General features: G+C 41.1%; 1 protein-coding gene across 1 annotated transcript in view; it reads right to left on the bottom strand.

The window, feature by feature from the left end:
- LOC126481071 (arf-GAP with Rho-GAP domain, ANK repeat and PH domain-containing protein 2) overlaps positions 1-24,780 on the bottom strand; it is a 155,756-nt gene that overhangs the window by 52,406 nt on the left and 78,570 nt on the right. The window contains exons 6-7 of the mRNA XM_050104556.1: positions 22,189-22,376; positions 12,382-12,618 (exon numbers count right to left, since the gene is read on the bottom strand). Coding sequence (XP_049960513.1) covers positions 12,382-12,618; positions 22,189-22,376 — 425 coding nt within the window. The remainder of the gene's footprint in view (positions 1-12,381; positions 12,619-22,188; positions 22,377-24,780) is intronic.

Raw genomic sequence — 24,780 nt, forward strand, 5'->3', positions numbered from 1 at the left:
GAATGTGTGCTGATATGGAACTTCCTGGCAGATTAAAACAGTGTATCAGACCTAGATTCAAACTTGCGACCTTTGTCCTCACATTGTGGCTAAGCCACCTCTCCACAATCTCCTTTCTTCCAGGAGTGTTTGACTTGTAAAGTTTGCAGAAGAGCTCTTGTGAAGTTTGGAAGGTAAGAGATGAGGTATTGGCAGATGTAAAGCTGTGTGGGTGGGTTGTGAAGCGTGTTTGCCTAGCTTAGCTAGTAGAGCACTTCCCTGCAATGAGTTCGAGTCTCAGTCCGGTACACAGTTTTAATCTGCCAGGAAGTTTCATATCAGCGCACATTCTGCTGAAGAGTGAAAATTTCATTCTGTATATCAGTAGTAGCAGTTATCAGTCCAAAGCTCTGATAAATGAGGATGGTTGGCATACAAAGCATCCATAAAAGAAAGGCCTGATAATACCTAAAGGCAAACTTTTAAGGCTCAGTATCTTAGTTGTGACAGTGAACCCGATTCAAATCAATCTCCCCACTGTCTTCAATTTACTATCATGACAGAGATGTATACAAATAAAGCAACCACCCCAGGCTCTAGCAGAAGCACTAAATTATTTCAGTTATCAGATTCTGGGACACCAAGATCATCCTGTAGGGATGTATCACGAGTTTCCCAAATGCAAATATTTTATTGGCACTTTGAACAACAATTCACTTTTCAAACTTGGTAAACTGGAGAAATTAACACATGCATGAGAGAAACTGAACAGTCAAATTACAGCACTATGAAATGAAATGAGCGTGTGGCATTGTTGGCCAGGAGGCCCCATACAGGGAAGTTCGACCACTGAGTGCAAGTCTTATTTCAGTCGACGCCACATTAGGCAACTTGCGTGCCAGTAATACATGATGATGAGGACAACACAACACCCAGTCCATGAGCGGAGAAAAATCTTCAACCCGGCCAGGAATTAAGCCCAGCCCTGCTGCAGGGAAGGCAAGCATGTTACCACTCAGCTAAGCAGGCAGATGGTTGTTAATGAGTTGAAATCAAGTTGCAAAAGTAAATAAATAAAACATGATTTTGCGACTGGTTGCCGCTTATTTGGTAATTTTATGGTTTACGGTCACTGCACAACTTGGGAACCACATGGAGCCCACCATTCATAAATTACCAATGGGGTGGAAATAAATAGATGTGAGGTATGTGTATAGATAACCATATGATTACAATTTCAGAAACATTGTATGATTTATTTGAGAGAAAGATATTCACAAATTGGGCAAGTCAATAATGCATTGGTTCACCTCTGGCCCTTTTGCAAACAATTATTCAGCTTTGCACTGACTGATAAAGTTGTTGGATGTCCTTCTCAGGGATACCATGTCAAGTTCTGTCCAATTGGCATATTAGATTGTCAAAATCCTGAGTGGGTTAGAGGGCCCTGCCCAAAATGCTCCACAGATTCTCAACTGGGAAGAGACCTGATGACCTTGCTGGCCATGATATGTTTTAGCATGCATGAAAATAATGAGTAGAAACTCTCATCTATGCGGAAAGGCATTATCTTGCTGAAATGTAAGCCCAGAATAGCTTGCCATTAAGGGTAACAAAATGAGGTTTAGAAAATCATCAACATACCACTATGCTGTAAGGATGCCATGGATGACAACTAAAGGGGTCCTGCTACGAAATGAAAAGTGACCATAACTCCTGGTTTTCTGGTTGTGTGGCAGGTGCAAGCCCTGCACGGTGGACTGCTGGCTTGCCACAGCCCACTGCAGGTAGGCTGGCCCCTCAGGAAAGGACCACTCGCTTGCTGGCCCACCAGCCTGCCTCAGTTCCACTGAGCCCGTGGGCTGGGGCTGGCCCATTCAGCCTGGCCAGCTCATCCACTTGTTGCTCATACGATGCGGCCAGGTCCGGGTTGCAACACTCATTCTGTAAGCTATGTCTGCAGCACTCATCTCATCCACATCTTTAAGGGTCACGAAGTTTCACATCTACCTAAGTGTTTAGTGCAAGGTAACCCAAGGCTGGATTCTAGAACTCATACTATGTGGAAGCTGATCATTTGTTTGAATATCTTCCCTGCACAGCTGGTTAGTGATACTCTGTGATGACTACTTGGGCTGACACGATCTTTTCAAGGTTTTGGAAGGGAGATCATGATTGCTTCGCTCCAAAAATCTGGGTTTTTCCCTCAGACCAAATTCTGTTAAAACCATGGGGATGTGGTTCTTTGACCTGAATATTCAAATGTCATAACATGCTGTAGTGCACTTTGGCACTGATGATGTACTGTGAGGCATTGTATTCTTCAATGTTACTAAAGCTAAAGTGCAACTGTGCCTTCTCAGCTAATTCCTGTCAGCAGTGGAAAGCAGGATCGTTATTAGTATTTGATGTTAGAAGTCTGAAGTATTTCACCTTTGTTCTGAATGGAGATCGTCGTGCATGCATTACCTTCAACACCGATCCTTCTCATCAAGTCCCATGTTTTTTGCTGATGGTGTGAAGTGATTAATACATTGTAAAAATTCTTGCAATACTGCTTTTTGTCCTCTCTGATAAAACACTAAGTTCTGGTGCAAGCACTGCAAAAGGCTGGGAGTTTGTCAGCAGCTATCCTGTGAATGACACTAGTTTCATGTACTACCAACTCATAGATGCTGGAATACAGCCAGATATCCAGTTGACTTGTGTAATATACTTTTAAGTGGCCTAGTGGTAGATGCTTATGTATCTGTTAGGTGGATCCAAATGGGAAAATGGTCAATAAAGGGAAAATCCTCTGCGACTTACCAAAGGACAGCATTGGGTAGGGCAGGAGATCAAAACGCCAGAGCAATGGCTGTGGATGTTCCATTTACAGTGCTAAAATTTGTCGCTCTCCCTGTATTGAAGAAGCAAATGACATTCAACAAGAGGAACCTCTCCATTACTCAACCTCTGGGACAAGTATATGAAGTGCCACACTACATGTGGTGTGTTTGAAATCTGCGAGGAAGAGAAAGAGATGCACGATTTCAAGGATGAAGTCTTCAAAGGCATCATATCCACATGTTGATGAGGTTGGAGATACATATGCTACACAGTTACTCTGAATGGTGTACAGACCTGAACGGCTACTACTTGAAAGCAGTTGGTAAGCATAACACACAAAGAATGTTAGAATGGCATGTACAGGGTGATCAGAAAAAAACTGAAAAGGTTGTAGGGATGTTGCAGGGGAGCATGTGCTGAGAAACCATTGCTAAGAAAGAAATTCAATGTGCTGCAGCATTTCCAAGTTATTAGCACTGAAGTTAGCCAATCATGTTGTTGCACATGCAAATTCAAGCACTTGCAAGCACAAAAATGCAATAATGCGGACATCTGTGGGAGACATGAGTTACCACTCATTCAAAGCTCATTGCCAGTTAAGATGTGCATTTTTTCTGAAGTTATAGATTTAAGATAGGTGGGCAAAAGCTACATTTGTTCAGCTTGAGGAATCCAAATGAAGATCACATTTCATGACACTATCTCTGATAGGCTGCTTGAATTTGCAAGCACTACGACTTGACTGACTAACTTAAATGCTAAATAACTCCAAAATGGTGTAACTTATCAAGTCTTCTGCTTAACAATTATATCTCAGCACAACCTCCCATGCAACACCCTTACAAGCTTTTCTGACCACCCTGTATAGTGGATGGAAACTGCCACTCCACCCTTGGCATTCTCACCATCTTCATCCTTCAAGTGGATGGTGTAACTCTTACAAAGAGGGTTGTCTGAAGGTTTGAAATTAGTTTCTTCTATGCAGAAGCACAAGGCCTATCTTGTGTTACTCCACATGTGTTCTTAAACCGTTCACATTCCATTGCAGTATATGGGATATTAAACAGAGGGGCGAATGCCTGTATCTCTTTTTTTGGTAACAAATGTTGGACAGTGAATGAAGAAGTACAGTAGCTTCTTGCTTCATCAGAATATGTATCCATGTATTCTGTTCCATTTCATTTCAGAGGTTTTTTTTTTCAGCCAGCCTTCAAAACATGATATGCAACAAATTAAAAGACATATCCAATCTCTCTCTCTCTCTCTCTCTCTCTCTCTCTCTCTCTCTAACACACACACACACACACACACACACACACACACACACACACACACAACTTACTCTAAGCATATTAATTAAATCCGGATATATATCTGCAACACAGCATGTGTTGAGTTGTGTTCTCATTCTGGTGGGACGCAGTTATCCACAAAGAACTAAGCGTTGCAGTAGACTGGTTAAAACTAAAACTACTCCCAAACAGACCATGAAAGCCCAACAGTACCGACCGGCCACCATGTCATCCTCAGACCACAGGCAACACTGGATGCAGATATGGAGAGACATGGTCAGCACAGCATTCTCCCAGCCGTACGTCAGTTTCTGAGACTGGAACCACTACTTCCCCATCAAGGAGCTCCTCAGTTTGCCTCACAAGGGCTGAGTGCACTCCGCTTGCCAACAGTGCTCGGCAGACTGGATGGTCACCCATCCAAGAGCTAGCCCAGCCTGGCAGTGCTTAAATTCGGTGATTTGACGGAAAATGGTGTAACCACTGCAACAAGGCCACTGGCCAGTAGACTTGTTGCTGTGTGGTATTTCTGAGGTCAGCTGAAAATTATGTGGTCGATGTCCTCTTATGGGCCACAATGGGTCTGTGTAAGGAATATGTTCATAAGTCTTTGTCCCATGATGGATGGCACTGGTGTTCTTGTTACAGTTGTGCAATATAGTCTATAATCTAGTGGTATTGTTATGAGCTACAGTCTGAAGGCTGGTTTGATGGAGTTCTCCATGCTAGTCTATCCTGTGCAAGCCTTTTAATCTCGAAATAACTACTGCAAGACACACACACACACACACACACACACACACACACACACACACTTCCCTCCACCACTAAACTGATGATTCATTGATGTCTTAGAATGCATTCTATCAACAGATCCTGTCTTTTAATCAAGTTTGCCACAAGCGAGTAAAAAACAGGGAGTGAAAGGGGCTATTTAAAACTTGTACAAAAACCAGGCAGCAGTAATACAAGACAAGGGGCATGAAAGGGAAGCAGTGGTTGAGAAGGGAGTGAGACTGGGTTGTAGCCTGTCACTGGTGTTATTTAATCTGTACATCGAACAAGCAGTAAAGGAAACCAAAGAAAAATTTGGAGTAAGACCAGGGAGAAGTAATAAAAAAGTAACAAAAACTATGAGGTTTCATGATGACACTAATTCTGTCAGAGACAGCAAAGGAATTCAAAGAGCCCTTGAATGGAAGGGACAGTGTCTTGAAAGGAGGATATAAGATGAACATCAACAAAAGCAAAACAAGGATAAGGGAGAGTAGTCAAATTGAATCAAGTGATACTGAGGGAATTAGATTAGGTAATGAGTAGTAAATGAGTTAGCTATTTGGGCACCAAAATAACCGATGACAGTCGAAGTAGAGAGGATATAAAATACAGACTTGCAACGGCAAGAAAAGTATTTCTGAAGAAGAGAAATTTGTTGACATTGAATATAGATTTAAGTGTCAGGAAGTCTTTTCTGAAAGTATTTGAATGTAGTGTAGCCATGTATGGAAGTGAAACATGGACAATAAACAGTTAACACATGAAGAGAATAGAAGCTTTTAAAATGTGGTGCTACAGAAGAATGCTAAATATTAGATGGGTAAATCATGTAACTAATCCGTTGGCACTGAACAGAATTGGGGAGAAAATAAATTGGTGGCATAACCTGATTAGAAGAAGGGTTCGGTTGGTAGGACACATCCTGAGACATCAAGGGATCACGAACTTAGTACTGGAGGGAAGTGTGGAGGGGGGGGGGGGGGGGGGTAAAATCGTAGAGGGAGACCAGAAGTAAATACAATAAGCAGATTCTAAGGGATTTAGCTTGCAGCAGTTACTCAGAGATGAAAGGGCTTGCACAGGGTAGAGTAGTGTGGAGAGCTGCATCAAAGCAGTCCTTTGACTGAGGACCACAACAACAACATGACACAAATTTCTCTTCTCCCCAGTTCTATTCATTACTTCCTCATTAGTCAAGCAATATATCCATCTAATCTTTAGCATTCTTCTGTAGCACCACATTTCAAAGGGTCTTCTTACCTGAACTGCTTACTGTCCACATTTTATTTTTGTACAAGGCTACACTCCAGACACATCTCCATAAACGACTTCCTAACACTTGAATTCATATTCAGTTTTATCATATTTCTGTTCTTCAGAAATACTTTTCTTGCCATTGCCAGTCTGCTTTTTATATCCTCTCTACTTCTGCATCATCAGTGTTTTATTGCCAAAACAACAAAACTCTTTCCTACTGTTACCGTCTCATTTTCTAATCTAATTCCCTCAACATCGCCTCATATAATTCGACTGCATTTTGTTACCCTTGTTTTGCTTTTGTTCATGTTCATTTCATATCCTCCTGTCCATTCCACTCAACTGGTCTTCTAAGTCATTTGCTGTCTCTGATACAATTATAATGTTACTGGCAAACCTCAAAGTTTTTATTTCTTCTCCTGAACTTTAATTCTTTCCCAAATGTTTCTTTGGTTTCCTTTACTGCTTGCTCATTGTACAGATTGGAGGAATACACAACAAACTCCTCTCACTCATTCATAGTAGGTTTCATGTATGATGTATCTGTCCAAATGTCTAAATCTGTTGTCACATTCCTGCAATCTATCATCAAACAATGATGGTGTGAAACTGCTGTAATTTAGTGGATGGATTTAAAATTGTTGGGCACTAAACAGTGTGGTCAAGAGTGCATTTTTAAGAAATCTTGGTATAAGTGAATCAGTAGTTGTTCTTGTTAAAATGAAAGGCAAAGGCCATATAACTACAGCCAAAGTAACAAAAAAAAATTCACATTTGTTTTCCAGTAGATCTATTCATAGCAGTGTCGCACATTTAAAAGCCTTAAAAAACACTGAAAGGCAGTATGATAGCTGGTTGATTGTGTAACTAACAGGATGAGCCAGCCACTCCAAAACATATTAAAACCTCCATCCGCTTAACTGGGACAGGATTCCTGATGCCACACAAAACACCAACATTTTTTTTCTATTGTTTCCTCATTACCTGAAATTGGGGGAAGTCATTCGATAGACCAAAGGATTCCCTCCTATCAGCACACAAATTACACGATGTTAAAACATGGTGCACTGCGTGTGTTATGCCACAAACACTGCATTCTGGTGGGTCTCCATGCATCAAGAGGTAAGCATGCATCTTTTGGTCAGTATCTGATATGAAGATGAGTGAGGACCACTTTATCCCTTCAGGGAGTTCGAAAAGAAATCCACCTTGAGCGAATAGTCAGTTGTCTGGCTACAACTTATAACTGACCACTTCCAGCCAGTACTTTTTCCACTCTGCCAACACACTCTGTCACCGTTGGTATGATAGCCTGTAGAGGGAAATTAAGTTGAACTATGCTATTTTCCTGACAGGCTGCTTTCACTGCTCTGTGGAGCTTCCTCATTTCCTTCAATTTCCCTATGCCATGTACCTGGCAGAAGACCACCTCTTTCTTCTGCCTGTGCAGGAAGTGGATAGTGGCCTAGACTGTCTGAACTATCCTATCTGCTGGGAAGATCTGCTGAATAGCTTGCCCAGCACTAAGAAAGTTCATGCAGACAAGAAACTTCCCTCTTCCAAGAAGTCTCATGTGCTTCAGTGCCTTCTTGATTACCCACAGCTCTACATAGTACACTGAGAAGCGACTGGGCAACAGATTTTAACGATAAAATCTGGGAGTGTAACAGAACACCTGACACTGTCCACCTTCCTTTGAACTATTGGTAAAACCACCAAGTGCTCAAGATACTCTGGTACCTGTCAAACAAGGACCACTATTTCCGATAACCCCTATTTGAAACACACAAGAAATCACTTCACTTTGAGATTCCCCACTAGGCAGCAGTTTATCATCCATCAAGGGTCTCTCCTATACAGCTAGTGAGCACAATAATTCTATACCTATCTGGAGACAACCTGTTCTTCCCTGGCTTTAGAAGTGGTATGAGAATCCTGCCATGGGTCCATGTTATAGCGTTCAGCCCATATTTTGTTGAAGAGGCACAGGAGGACATCTTTTGTCTCTTTGCTTAGGTGTAGTAGCATACAGTTTTGAATCCTACTGGGCCCTGGAGCAGCGAAACATACAGCACTTAACACAGATTGTAGTTACCATATGGAGAAAGGACAGTTATATGGCTTCGTGTTGTTGGATGAAAAGCCTAGTCTGTGTTTCTGCATGTGTTCCCTATGTTGGCAGAAGCAATAAGTGTTTCACCACTGTTTGCACTATTTCACTAGGTGCTGTTTGGAGGACATTACTGTTCAAATATGGCAGATATCAAACCTGGACTTTTAGTCCCTGACATCACCTAAACTGATTCCCACAACTTTGTTGGTGTGAATGGTTAAGAGATGTTAAAAAGTCTCACCATACAATTCATTTTAACTCCTTGAATATTTATCTAGCTTTAGCCCACACTTGTCAAAATGCTACAAGATTGTCTCCACTTGATCTATTCATAAACCAATGTATTGCAATATGCCTCTCTCAAACTGCCAACTGACATTTTTTGTTCTACCAAGACACAGTTTTTCTTCTAGCTTCAGTAGAAGATGTACAAATGGAGGAATCAGTAGCATGGTGAATCACATTCATGACATGGACCTCCCATTTCTGGGTGCTGTCACAGTATTGGATTACAGGGGCGCACATCTCCTACTAGGAGATTGAGATTGTTGTGATTGTGAGCAATTTTGGTCCCCTGAGATGCTAGGGAATCATTTGAGAAGGAGATCCATTGCCTTGCCTTTTACAACTGATGTTCCACAAGTTCCCAGAAGTCGCCTGCTAACAACTGTTCTTCCTCAACAGCCATGCATCATCTCACTGGCATGCAACACACCTTATGACTGGGAGAGAAACGTTTTTTTAAGTAGAGATTTGTACCATCCTCACGGTCTAGGTGGTTAAGACAAGATCCCCATTCCCTGTGATATACAAAGTACTATCTGCCAAGCTGCTTGGTGGTCACTGAAGTATGGGCAGAGTTTATGGATCCACAGGACTGGCGGTGCTTACCAGTCCCCTGCCCAGGAAACCTGGGAGTCGCCAAGCCCATACCCACCAACCAAATGCTGAGCTCCCTGACATGCTTTTCATTTAGCACGACCCAGGAGGCGTGTGTGATGTATCGAATACCACAGCCTTGGTGAGCAGTACACTCTGCAATTTGGTGGCACAGAGGTGAAATCTGATAAAATAGATACACTAATGGTGGAAGTTTATTTATAAACCACTATATACTACTAAAGCATTTCTTGGCCAATTCCTGAATCCTCAAAAATGAAGGTTCTTGCCCAAATTGTGCAGATTTGAGTAGGTATTTGGAAATAATGTACTGTCTTCTGATTTCAGAGTTATCTCGATTAACACTATCCTTCTACTCTCTGATAGAACCCATGCCATGCCTCTTTGGATGTGACTGTTTTGGGTGTGGGTTTTGTTTTCTCGGTCTAAGGTGCTGCAGTCATGGACTGTGCGGCTGGTCCCAGCGGAGGTTGAAGTCCTCTCTCGGGCATGAGTGTGTGTGTTTGTCCTTAGGGTAATTTTGGTTAAGTTGTGTGTAAGCTTAGTGACTGATGACCTTAGCAGTTAAGTCCCATAAGATTTCACACACATTTGAACATTTTTTTTTGTTTTCTGTTATGATGCAGGCTGTTTGGATAACGTTAACAGCTTTAGGCATATAGTTTTGTGGTAGATGGTTGTGTCTGCTGTTTGCTAACAACCTCTCCTGGTACTGGCTTAGAAGGAACTGCGAGCTTAGTAACTGGGAAATTATTGGATGTACATTTACATGTACACACACTTGTGCCAATAACTACTGCCTTTATTTGTGTAGCAGCACTCACTTTTACAACGACTTTTCTCAGAGTGGAAGCAAAGGAAGTTGAGAAAACAAGAGGTCGTAGGACAGTAGCCATCAAACTTTCTTGCTCAAGAGCCAATACTGACATTGTGGGGTGGCACCTTGGGCTACAAATCTTCTGATTTTTTTATTAATTGGTAACCTACATAAATTAATATGTTATGAGCCCCCTATAGACTAGCTATAGTAATGGGGTGATAACTTGGCCACCGGTTCCCAGTACTGATTGTTAAAAAGTACGCACCATCTGGAACACTTCATGTCGACTGTTTCAGGTTGCTACCAGCCTCAGTGACCACCAAAGTTGTGACACTGTAACCGTGGAAACTGCCTGATGAAGTACTGTTGTGTTGTCTGTGCAATTGGGTGATTAATTGATTAATAACAGTACATGTACTTATATTTAAATGCATTTTGCAACAAGAGACACGATCATAAATGTTTACTATATGTTTTAATTGTTTCATTGTACTACAATAGGAACAATTCTTTTTCGTATTTCTTGTTAGAAGTATGTACCGCATTTGAAGGTAATGTCCCTATAATGGGCAGTCATGAATTTCTGTTACTTCCATTTGAAATTTATACCATAGCAGCTGATCGGTGCAGGTCACACACACCCATCAGTTATCAATACTGGAACACAAATGATAAAATATCCATCCCATATCCTCTGACATCACAGTGTGCATGCTACTTACCTATCTGCCCCTGAGGTAGTAAGTGGCCAACTTAGCCTTTAGCTTCCAGCCAAAGTCAACAATGCAGCTAAAATTAGACACCTCTTAAAATGCTTTGTTTGTTATTGACCAGAAAAACTGCACTCTTAAGAAGCTCTTAATGTTGGTTTGTGGATTCAGTTCTTAGTTGCTAATGCATATTATTACAAAATATGGCTGAGAATCGTGGGCTGCATGTGGTCTGCAGACTGCAGTTGGACAACAATTGTTATTGGGCACTATATTTTCTTTTTTTGCCTCAGTACATGAAACTCACTTGGTCACTTTACTTTTTTGGTTCTCTTTTCTTCTAAAAGCACTGGGAAATTCCTGCTACAAGCGAGTTGGTTACCTGAGGCATTTACATAGACGTCTCTCATTAAGTATGATGACACTGCTTCATGGGCAACTTTTCCATGTCTGCAGCATGTTGCCTTGCCATTACACCCTTTTCTGACATGACAATTTCCTTAACATTCAGAGCACAGCATTGGATTGGGTAAATAAGATCTTACCTCCACTCTAATAAATCCAGTCTTGATAGGGTATGGAAAGATACGTGAACTGAAAGCTATGATGAAAGAGACAGTATTCTGCAGCTCACCACTCACTCTCTTCATCATGTTTCAGACTTCTGTTATGCCTTCCATCTCCCATTCTTTCCACAGTTAAGTGGAATCCATGTCTATGACATCTCTACAGCTTACAATGTCCTTACTGAAGTTAAAGTGTTGCACTACTCTAGTACTACAACATACTGACATTTCTTAGAATTTGGAGGTTTGGTCACTTGGTGAAACACAGCAGTTTCAACCAAAGGCATTTTCTTGTGAAGCTGTTTGTTTGACTCTGCAATTCTACCAACACTTTTCAACATTTTGTTAATGTAGAAAGGGTTACTTTCTCAAAAAATCCCTCTTCTTATTTTGTCACATTAGAGACTAATGTAACCTGTTGTATTCCTAATGAAATTACAGGGGGACTATTCTGTCAGGTGCTCTTAGTTTGTTGGTGCTGGTGATCTCTAACATCCCACCCATACTATTTACAAATTTGTTTTTGTCTTTGCAAGGATCTGTGCAGTTCTCATTAACAGCAAGGGATCTATGTAGGTCCACTCAAGCAGAGCCTCTACTTGCCTGCGTAGACTGACGTGTGAGAGGTTCCCCAAAGATTGCCTGTTAATGAATGTGTTTGCCAAACACATGCTTACAAAATAGTTGTAAACCCCTTGGTCACACGGAAGTGAATTGTGAATGATAAACCGTACAGATAAAAAGAGAACAGAAGCTTTGGGACATGGTGGTATAGAAGAATGCTGGAATCAGACTGGGAAGGAAAAAAAATGCCATCAGTTGATTTAAAAGAAGGAATTAGCTGACAGAATACGTCTTCAGGTATCAAGCAGTAGATAATTCGGTAATGGAGAGAAGTACTGGAAGGGGGGGGGGGGGGGGGGTTACAAGATGTGGAAGGAGTCCAAAGCTTACATGCAGCAAGCACCTTCAAGTGGACACAGAATGCAACAGCTATGTATAAATGAAGAGACTTGCACAGGATAGATTAATGTGGAGAGCTGCATGAAAACAGTCTTCAAGCTAAGGAACTTGACAACAAATATTCTTTAAAAATGGTTTTCACTACACAAAAATTCATCAACTGGTGATTTCTTACCGTTACACTAACACAATTTCCAGAATCTTTTGCTTCTAAATGAATCCAGACTTTAAATTCTCCTGTCTGCTTCACAGACATGTTGTTATTGCTGTGGTGGTAGCGCTCTAGGATTTCAAGCATGCGTTTCTCCCGTTGCAGTTCCTCGTTATCAACCCTGAACAGTTCTGGATAATGCCTGATTAGATCTGCCACAACAGAAACTTCAGCCTGGGAAGCATCCAGTGTGTCATCAGACTAAAATAAAACAAAATAAAAAATACAACTTCAGCAGATTGAAACATAACCCAGTTTTGATACATAAATGATGGTCATCTTTTTAAAATCTATCTCAAGTATTTAAGTATAAATTATGTGTCAAAACTTAAAAGTTAAATAACATAAACTTCCAAGTTCAATAATTGAGCAGCTTCCATCTGAAATGGTCTAAAAATGAAAGGTTTAGAGAGAAATGAAAGTCTAAGTTTTGGAACGAATTAAAGGAAAGAAGTAAGACTCTACAAAGCAAAGACGATCAAATTCATTACCCACATACATCGCTAGACAATAAAGTGAAGTATCCAGAAGAAACTGTTGGATGTCAATGTAACTTCATGCAAATACACGCCATTGGTGGGTATCCAAATGATTACAGTTGCAGCAGGCAGAACAGTCACCAGACTGCATCAGTGTTGTTTGTGTTTAGTGTTGTTACCTGGCATGGTAGGGTATACATGGTCCACTCAAAAAATTGTGGAACTTTATCCACACAATTTTTCTACAGTTACTTTTTACTTATTGTGCTAGGTCTCCTTCGAAATACTCTTCCTCACAATAGAAAAACTGCTCCCAACACCGTTTCCACTTCTGGAAGCAGTTTCGGTACACCTCTTGTTGGGGTGTGCAATGCACCATCCATGATTTTCCTTTATCTTGTTTGTCACTACAAATCTTCATCTTTCCAACAAGGTTTTCGGCTTTGAAACTAAAAAAAAAAAGTAAATAAATAAATAAAAAAAAATAAAAAAAATAAAAAAAAAAAGTCTGCAGGGGCCTACAGGGGTGTCAACCGCATTTCACTCCAACATGTCATTGGCACGGTATTATGAATTTTCTGGAAGTTTTTGAACAGACCTTGTATAAGGGATATTAATGGTGTCAGATGTTGAGTGATCACTGTGAAGGACACAGAGATTTCACGCACTCATGTGAGACACCGTTATTACTACCTGACAGTATTTGAATGGAACTTCATTGTAGGTCTCCATTTGGCCAGCTGGTCCACCCATGTAAAATCCAGATTTGTGGGGCATTCGTATGCAACACTGGCTCAATTTCGGACTACATTGGGATGTAAGAGCAGGTATATAGATCATCAAGGTTATGATCCAGGATGTCTGACCACCACAAAGGAGGACTGCCATATTTTTGCACCACGCACATCGTAATGCTTCACATCTGCGCCTGCCATTCAAGAACAAGCAATGAACTCCCTCAAATATTCTGTGTCATCCTACACCACTGGTCAGAGACAAGCAGTATCCTGACTAGGGAAATACCATCCCATCCATAGACTGCCATTAACACTGAAACATATATGGCTATATTTAGAGTGGCACAGTGACGGGGAAGCATGGACTGCTTATTAATAGTGTTGCATTGTGTTCAGGAATGAACCCCTGTTCTGCACTACTCTGAATGACCAACATCAGATGTCAACTCCATCCCAGAGCCAGTATCCAGGATATCAATGGCTAATTACAACAGTTGTGGGACAGCTTGCCTCAGGAGAGGATACAATGGCTTTTTGACACCCTTCACAACCGAACCAGTACATGCACCCAAGCCAGAGGTGGTGCAACGTCGTACTGACAAATAGGCTCATACTCCTAAGTTCTTTGTAAATTTTACTTGACTTTGTAATCACTGAAACAGCATCACTTACCCTCTCAACCCATGGAGTTTCATTTTGTTTCCTCCTTTCCTTGTCGGTGCTCCAGAATTCCTGTCAGGTAGTGTAGACTCCAAGAAATGTTATGATGTACAAAGCTTTGAGAAAGTCATATGTTTCTCAACTCAACAGAGAATGCTGATGGATGTGTTAACATGTCTCCCATACTTAAGAATAGCTATAATTATGGATCTATAGAGCATAAAATAGTCACTAGTGGCTGACTTCACTCTACTTACTGTCATATCATTTCAAAAAGAACAGCCAGATCTGTTGCTGACGCCTCTCTGACTTAACAATATGCAGCATGCAAAAAACAGGTATATTAATAGTTTGTATGACAACAATGCTTACTTATAGATACTGATAAAGATCATCCAAAAATTAATTATTATTTTAATTCTAAGTACAATTTTATCCCAAGCACTGATTTGCTAATTCAACTGGACACATTTCTGCAAAATTTTCAATCTTGTCACATGAAAATTCTTTACACAGAAACATTTTCAAAAGATGTAATTTAACATATCATTCTCTGAGCAATGTGATGTCATCAATCCGACAAAAGTATTACAGGACATATGCAATGGTATGTTGTAAAAAAGATGAAGGAAAGAGAGAATAGGGGGGCAGTATAGGGAAGAACATCAAGAAAATAGTGTGAGGAACAAAAGGAGATACATAATATGTGAAGGTGTCTATGAGTTTAGCGACTTGTGTATATATAACCCTGCAAATGTGGGGACGGAAGTGTGAAGCTGGTGAGAGGGGAGCACAAAATGGAGTGGCAACAAAGGAGGAGAAACAGAAACTAGTCATGACTGAGCCTAGAGATTTTTCATGCAGTAGAGATGTGTTAAGAGTGACACTTCCAACCTACATGATTCAGAGATGTTTGTGTTTAGAAGGAAGAACCTAAATGATATGGCTTGTGATGCAGCCATTGAAGTTATTAGCACTGATGTGCAGAATTCTGTGCTACTGGATGGTCAGGCGTACCCTTGGTAGTAGTTTGGTGATGGTAACTCAAACAGCTGGGCAATTGCTTGTAGTCAATGTCTACACAGAAAACTTCACAGTGATTGTAACAAAGTAGGTAGTGACAAGGCTGGTTTCACAAGTGCCCCTTCCTTCAATGTGTCAAATGTAGCAACATGTGTGACAACGAAATAATAATTTTGTTCAGTCATAATGAGATGCAGCAAGAGCTTCTGTATGTTGAAACATAAAATGAAAGAAGTGTTGATGTGTTACTGGGAAACTAACAGGTTGCTTCATTCCCACATTTCATACCTGTTGACAACTATTGGAGAAAACTGACAGTTATATCAGTTGCAGCGCAGTCATAGTAACTTATCGATATTTTGTGTATACATGCTTTCTGGGAAAGACATGTCATTTGCTCTAGTTTGGTGAGGCCTCAGACATTCAAAGGGAAGTAGCTGGATGCCATCTTATTTCAACATATAACCATAAATGTTCATTACCAGTGGCATACTTTTGGTTCTGTTGTTTCTCTAAGCCATAAGCTACATATTTGAAATCGACTGATAGTTGTTAAGTGATTTATTTCGAAATTCATCAAGCAGCCATACAAAAGTATACTACCCAGTTTTAAAAATTTCACTTTCAATATTGTTACTATAATGGAAATTACAAGATGGGAAACAACAAATGAAAACTGAGACCCAGCAACCACTTACCTGTAGAAGGCTAACACCAGCCACATCACTATTCTACAACATGAGAAAATCACAATTTTGAGCTTCTGCTCTTTTTCTAACACACACACCTTCATCACTACAACAAAACTGAAAACTTAGATTAAGTTCCAAAGTAAAATTAATGAATACCGCAATTTCTAAAAGGATGGAAATGGTCACAGGAAGTGGGATTATTCATTGTATAGGGAGCAGTGTCACACGGGACTCTGAGCCAAGGGAGACCCTGGGCAAGGCAAAGTTGACAATAAATGCCATATGTTCATAAAATTTCAAACTTGGGAAGTCAAAGACAGCAGGGAGCATATGTGATAAGTCAGACAGAGATAGGAAAGACAGCTTCGGATCTAGAAAGTAAATAGACAAAAATGAAATGATCATATGGCATTGTTGGCCGGGAGACCCCATGCGGGGTTATTCGGCCGCCGTATTGCAAGTCCTTTTTAGCTGACGCCACTTCGGCGACTTGCGAGTCAATGATGATGAAATGACGATGAAAGACACACAACACTCAGTCATCTTGAGGTAGAGAAAATCCCTGACCCCGCCGGGCATCAAACCCGGGACCCCGTGCGCGGGAAGCGAGAATGTTACCGCAGGACCATGAGCTGCGGAGTAAATGGACAAAAACTGGGTCTCTATAATGAACAACTGGGGGGAGGTGTGAGAAAAGGGGGGGTGGGATGCTAGTTGGTGGAGATCCTGACTGGAAAAATAGAAGACAACAAAAGAAACATGTTGCAAATGTTGATTAAACAAAGCAAGAGTTGGTGTTTCCTAGTGATTTGCATATCTACATATAAATTAATACTCTACAAACCACTGTGAAGTGCACAGTAGAATATACTTGTCTAGCAAATACTGGAACTTGCAAAAACTTTGTCCAAGTCCACTGCAAATATGAGAGGGTTGCAGGGCAACAAATGTCAAAACACCATAACTGTGCTATTGCAGATGAATCATGAAATGTATCCTGTACTATTTCTTGTACATAATGCAATATCCAGGATGGAATGTAACAATATTATGAAAAGGATAGTTGCTACTATGGCGGACATGCTGAGTCGCAGATAGGCGCAACAAAAAGACTGTCACAAAATAAGCTTTTGGCCAACAAGGCACACACATGTGCATGCAAATCCAACTCATACACACATGACCACAGTCTCTGGCAGCTGAAGCCCGACTACGAGCAGCAGCAGCAATGCGTGATGGGAGAGGCAACTGGGTGGGGATATGGAGGAGGTTGGTACAGGGAGGGGGAGGGACAGCAGAGTAGGGGTGGAGGACAGTGAAGTGCTGCTGTGGAGCAGGCAGGGACGAGGTGGAGATGGGATAAGGCAGCCAGAAGGAGTCGGGAAGTTAGATGGAAGGTGGAGGGGAGAGGGGCTAGCCCTCCCTTTACACTAACATCCCTAATTCCCATGGCCTTACCACTATTAAACACTACCTTTCCTTATTCCCATTGGATTACAAACCAACAACAAACTTCCTAGTTGCCATGACCAAGTATATCCCCACCAACAATTACTTCTGCTTCGAAGCCGTTACCTACAAACAAATCCAGGGTATGGCTGTGGGCATCCTATGCCAACCTATTCGTGGGGCATCTAGAAGAATTCTCCATAAACACCCAGAATCACAAAACCCTCACGTGGTTCAGGTTCACTGATGACATCTTCGCGATTTGGATCAAGGGTGAGGACACTCTATCCACATTCCTCCAGAAGCTCAACACCTCCTCCCCCATCCGCTTCGCCTGGTCCTACTCAACCCAACAAACCACCTCAAAGATGGCTACATCAGTATTTCTGTCCATATCAAACCTACTAAACACTAGCAACATCTCCATTTTGAAAATTGCCATCCATTCCATACCAAGAGGTCCCTTCCATACAGCCTAGGCATCCATGTCTGGCACACCTGCAACGATGAGCAGTCCCTCTCAAAATGTACAGAGGGTCTCACTGAGGCCTTTACAGGCCATAATTATCCTCTCAACCTTGTACAAAAACATATCTCCCGTGCCTTATCTTTCCAGTCATCCACCACCTCCCAAAGTCTCACTATCCCAGCCACACAGGAGCATTGCCCTCGTTATCAGTACCACCCAAGACTGGAGCAACTGAATTACAATCTCCGACAGGGTTTCAACTACCTCCCGTTGTGCCCTGAAAAGAGATATGCCCTGCCCACTATCCTTTCCACCCCTCCCACATTGTTATTCTGCCATTCACCAAATCTACACTATATAGTTGTCCATCCCTACACAACCTCAGCCCCTTCCAACCCTTTACCTCAAGGCTCATATCCTTGTAACAGGCCTAGATGCAAGATCTGTTCCATACATCTTTACATCATCACCTACTCTGGCCCAGTCACAATCACCACCTATCCCATCAAAGGCAGGGCTACCTGTGAAACCAGTCATGTGATCAACAAGCTGGTGCTGCATTCTATGTGAGCATGACAACAAACAAGCTGTCTGTCCACATGAATGGTCACTGACAAACTGTGGCCTAGAAACAACTGGACCACCCTGTTGCTGAGCCACCACAACATTCTTCAATTCAATGACTGCTTCACAACCTGTGCCATATGGATCCTTCCCACCAACACCAGCTTTTCTGAACTGCACAGGTGGGAACTCTTCCTGATTATATATCCTACTTTCTCCTAACCCTCCTGCCTCTACCTCCATTAGTCATTGTCCTCTCACATCTAGCCCCTTCCCTGTTTCCATTCCAGCACTACACAGCCCTCTATTCCACCACTGCATCCAGTCTTCTCTCCATTTCGGCTAACCCACCTCTCTCCCCCACCCTCCGTCTAACCTCCCCGCTGTCCTACCTCTCTCCTCCTCATCCCTGCACACTCCCCAGCAGCACTTGACCAACCCCACCCCTACTCTGCTATCCCTTCCCCTCTCCACCCCAGCCTCCTCCTCACCACCACCCAGCTGCCTCTCCCAGCATGCACAGCTGCTGCTGCTTCTGCTGCTCATAGTCTGGCATCAGCTGCCAGAGACTGTGGTCATGTGTGTGTGTGTGTGTGTGTGTGTGTGTGTGTGTGTGTGTGTGTGTGTTCTATTTCTGACAAAGGCCTTGTTGGCCAAAAGCTTATTTTGTTAAAGTCTCTTTGTTGTGCCTACCTGTGACTGACTCAGCATCTCTGCTATACGGTGAATAGCACCTATCCTTTCCATAATATTGTTACATTTCTTTTACATAGCTATTCTGTTTTCTCCTCCTCCTCTTCCTGCTATGTGAGCTATGAGGTATGTCTGGAAAGTCAACACTGTTTTGGAAAAAAATCATAATTTTTTTTTTCAAACCAGAATTTACTTTTACAAGAAACAGCATTTCTTAAAATATTTTTCTACAGTTGCCACCATTCTTTATATATTTGTCATACTCTAAAACCAAGTTTTCTATAGCCTTTTCATAGAAGATACTGTCAGTGAAGACAGCCACTACTGAACACTGCTTTTTGCATCGTTTACTGCTTACTGAGTTCCTTCCTACAGGTGAAATTGTCAGTGCGGTGCAATACTGTGAAACACTGAGAAAACTTTGGCATGCAATTCAAAACAAGAGGAATGCTCAGTCAAGTCAACCGTACTCAACAATTTGGTTGGGAGCAGTTCAATCATGCGCCATACTGTGCTGATCTCACACCTTTTGACTACTATTTGTTTTTGAACTTGAGGTGTAATTTTGGAGGGAGGCTGTAACATGCCAGGCTGAATCCTTGTATTAGTGCCACTTAAAGTTCATGTCACAACCGGATGTATTGAAACATTTCCTCACCCAGTAGATAGTACGCAGTGTTCCTGACCTACCTTGCTTTGCTTATTTGATATTGTCTTCTCGATAGCTGCGTCTGTCTCACTTAAATCACACTGCAATTAAGAAGCCAGGATCCTAGATTTGTTGTTGTTGTGGTCTTCAGTCCTGAGACTGGTTTGATGCAGCTCTCCATGCTACTCTATCCTGTGCAAGCTTTTTCATCTCCCAGTACCTACTGCAACCTACATCCTTCTGAATCTGCTTAGTGTATTCATCTCGTGGTCTCCCTCTACGATTTTTACCCTCCACGCTGCCCTCCAATACTAAATTGGTGATCCCTTGATGCCTCAGAACATGCCCTACCAACCGATCCCTTCTTCTGGTCAAGTTGTGCCACAAACTTCTCTTCTCCCCAATCCTATTCAATACTTCCTCATTAGTTACATGATCTACCCATCTAATCTTCAGCATTCTTGATCCTAGATTATGTTTTATTATGTTTTCCAAAATCAAAAGTCAAGACCGTATTCATTGTTGAACACTTATGACAACCACAGTGCAATTTATTTGTTATCACTCACACACACAATATTCATGTGACCAGGCCTCTTACACTTAATAATCGTCACATTAGGTAGGTCAAAAACTTCCAGTCTTCGACAATGTTCACAACACGCGTTAAATGTTCAAAGCCAAATATAATTACACTTCTTTGGTACCAACCAGAAACGTTAAGCTTCTGTTTCAAGTATTATCACATCACATTCCAGCACCGACTTGCCGCACTTTCGCTCCATGATAATCTGACCAAGAACTAACTGAGAACTTCACCAGCTCGGACATTATAGAGACGAGTGCTTCAATATTTGACTATTTCTGTTAATATATTATAGTTTATAATTTCCCAGGGTTAAAATGATCCTTTCTAATTGGTTTTGAAGTTAACTATTGGGTTTTATTATTTAAATAACATGAGTGAGCTATATCAATTGAAATATGCATAACTAACTAATGCATCCACAGTGGGAATTCCCAGCTTATAACCATGGCAGCCCTTTTGAACAATAATTTTTACTTATTCAAATTTACTTAATTCTTAATTAATGCACTTACAAAGTTGAGACTGAGGTCATTTTAAGTAGAAAAATAAAGGTAGCAAAAGTATTAAAACATATCTCAGAGTTATTCAATAGTTTGGTCACAATTGGCACTGAAAGTCATACAGGCTACAGATTTCAAGTCTTAATATCTATTTAACTAATAGACTTTAGGTTTATTTAAACACTTTGCTGGAATCAGTAAAATTTAGGCTTTCTTTTGGATGCAGTCTTATAGCTGAATTTGATCTATTAGCTCACTCGAATTTTACTTAATATGTATTGCACAATATACGTCAATGTTCATAACTTTTAATAGGATGCATTTCCAATAAAACTAATTAGCTCATTACTTTCAGAATAGACATTATAATGTACTGAAATAATAGATTTTACTAGGGGACTTTTATTTAAACTATTTCTGAATTCTGTGCTATGAGGCTGAAGGCCACAGAATCTGTAGTCAGAATCTGAGTAGTGAAAATGAAAAAAAATAAAAGTTCATTGCTTAACTATGTTACTGAAGGAGTGTAAAACCAAAACAGGATAGCAGTGGGCAACCGTGCTTCGTTACAAGGCATCTGTCAGCAATGACAATACAAATAAAAGGTGTTCAGCTAAAGCTGTCTTCACTAGTGGTGTCTTCCTATGAAGAGAGCATAGAAAAGTTGGTTTCCTGCTATGACAGATATCTGAACAACGGTGGCAACTACACAGAAAAATATTTTAAGAAATCATCTTTCTTGTGAAAATAAATTCTGGTTTGAATTTTTTTTTCCAAAATGGTACTAACTTTCCTTATATGCCTTGTAATATGAAGTGTTAGGCTCCATAAATCATGAAGTTCAAAAGGCATATAGAATTTTACTCTCTTATCAACACTGACCCACATTTTTAAAACACTTACTTGCACTTTTAACCATTTAACTGCTCTGGACGTGTTAATGCGTGTGCCTTTGTACCTGTCCCTGTGTGTTCTGAACGTGTTTACGCATGCCACCTGTCCATCTACCTGGTACTCTGAATGTGTCTACAGGTAGACATGTTCAGAGTACCGGGTAGAAGGACAGGCGGTACACATGAAAACATTCAGAACACACAGGGGCAGGTACAAAGGCATGTGCGTTAACACATCCAGAGCAGTTAAAGGGTTAATACTGAACACTTACAAGTCACAGGACATAAGAAAATTCAAAACCTCTATTTATGCGCAGCTAGTTGCTTTACAAATTATATTGAGAAAACATGTGACACAAGTTAATGTTTCATACCTCCACATGCATGAGCGTAGGTCCCCAAATAGCCGCTAAATTATCAACTGGCATTCGATTTTTTTCACATTGTTCATGTATAAAATAGAGGTGGCCAACCAACTTTCGAGCAGTTACATAATTTATTGGAGGTAATTTCTCGAGGACCCTGCTGTACCAAGTGGTGCGCTCCCTTCCATATTTTCCAGCTAAAAAGAAAACATCAATAATTTCACTTTAAATACTTAAGACATGACAAGAAGTATGTGAAATTAATACTCATTGCTAACACACACTGGTAGATACAAGGACTTGAGTGCTGCAAAATGACAATCATCATAGATATCTCTACCCAACAGTGAAAATATATTTTGAACTAAAGAAGCATTTCTCTAGTAAATCAGCTAACACTAATTACAACAAAACTCCATTAAAGTCTTCCACCAGCTCTAATATACAAAATGTTATATGCAGCACTTGGCAATTTCTGGACAGGTAATTCAGATAGTGGAAGTGTACAGTAATGTAACTGATTAAGAAAGCCCATGAAAGAACTATTAAAATGATGACTAAAGGTTATTCATAAAATCATGAAAGTTAAGTGTAAGGGTTTTTCCTTCTGCACAATGAGAACCTTTTTCCATCAGTTTGATTGGTTAAAAGTTGTAAATGAAAAAAGCTTATGGCAACATGATGTAACTGTTAACAAAGTAAACCGTGACCAGTTGATGTGGTAGATTTCCAACAATATTAAAGTTACTCTCGCAATACTTGACTTTTAACATGATTGCTTTTTGTGTCTACAGGGCAGCTTTGCCAAGATGTGTCACTACAAACAAGAAGACTGAACTACGCACCATATTCTTCAGCCCCAAACACATTATGTAATAAATGAACTACATGTAGAATCCAGCTGAGACCTTCTCCCAGTGCATATAAAAGTAAGTCTTATGAACATTTCTGTGGAAGAACATTTGTGTATCTGTAATATAACTTCCACATCTCATTAGAGCCAAACAAAAGGAATAAAATTATAAACAGCCGACCAGTTGCAATGGATAAAGAAATTCTTTACCTAGGTTTTGACAAATGTAAATTTGTCTTCTTCAGAAGGTAACAATTTTACATTAGTAAGGACTAATGTATCCCATGAACCATGGACCTTGCCATTGGTGGGGAGGCTTGCGTACCTCAGCGATACAGATAGCCGTACCGTAGGTGCAACCACAACGGAGGGGTATCTGTTGAGAGGCCAGACAAACGTGTGGTTCCTGAAGAGGGGCAGCAGCCTTTTCAGTAGTTGCACGGGCAACAGTCTGGATGACTGACTGAACTGGCCTTGTAACACTAACCAAAATGGCCTTGCTGTGCTGGTACTAGTGTAAGGACTAATGTACCCCATGAACCATGGACCTTGCCGTTGGTGGGGAGGCTTGCATGCCTCAGCGATACAGATAGCCATACTGTAGGTGCAACCACAATGGAGGCACGAAGTAATGGCCGCTATCGACAGGGGATCTCAAGCTCATACAGTATTTCTAGATTTCCAGAAAGCTTTTGACACCGTTCCTCACAAGCGACTTCTAATCAAGCTGCGGGCCTATGGGGTATCGTCTCAGTTGTGCGACTGGATTCGTGATTTCCTGTCAGGAAGATCGCAGTTTGTAGTAATAGACGGCAAATCATCGAGTAAAACTGAAGTGATATCAGGTGTTCCCCAGGGAAGCGTCCTGGGACCTCTGCTGTTCCTGATCTATATAAATGACCTGGGTTACAATCTGAGCAGTTCTCTTAGGTTGTTCGCAGATGATGCTGTAATTTACCGTCTAGTAAGGTCATCCGAAGACCGTATCAGTTGCAAGGCGATTTAGAAAAGATTGCTGTATGGTGTGGCAGGTGGCAGTTGACGCTAAATAACGAGAAGTATGAGGTGATCCACATGAGTTCCAAAAGAAATCCGTTGGAATTCGATTACTCGATAAATAGTACAGTTCTCAAGGCTGTCAATTCAACTAAGCACCTGGGTGTTAAAATTACGAACAACTTCAGTTGGAAAGACCACATAGATAATATTGTGGGGAAGGAGAGCCAAAGGTTGCGTTTCATTGGCAGGACACTTAGAAGATGCAACAAGTCCACTAAAGAGACAGCTTACACTACACTCGTTCGTCCTCTGTTATAATATTGCTGCGTGATGTAGGATCCTTACCAGGTGGGATTGACGGAGGACATCGAAAGGGTGCAAAAAAGGGCAGCTCGTTTTGTATTATCACGTAATAGGGGAGAGAGTGTGGCAGATATGATACGCGAGTTGGGATGGAAGTCATTAAAGCAAAGACGTTTTTCGTCGCGGCGAGATCTATTTACGAAATTTCAGTCACCAACTTTCTCTTCCAAATGCTAAATAACGAGAAGTATGAGGCGATCCACATGAGTTCCAAAAGAAAACCGTTAGAATTCGATTACTCGCTAAATAGTACAGTTCTCAAGGCTGTCAATTCAACTAAGCACCTGGGTGTTAAAATTACGAACAACTTCAGTTGGAAAGACCACATAGATAATATTGTGGGGAAGGAGAGCCAAAGGTTGCGTTTCATTGGCAGGACGCTTAAA

The sequence above is a fragment of the Schistocerca serialis genome, chromosome 5 (assembly GCF_023864345.2).
Source record: "Schistocerca serialis cubense isolate TAMUIC-IGC-003099 chromosome 5, iqSchSeri2.2, whole genome shotgun sequence".
Lineage (NCBI taxonomy): Eukaryota > Metazoa > Arthropoda > Insecta > Orthoptera > Acrididae > Schistocerca > Schistocerca serialis.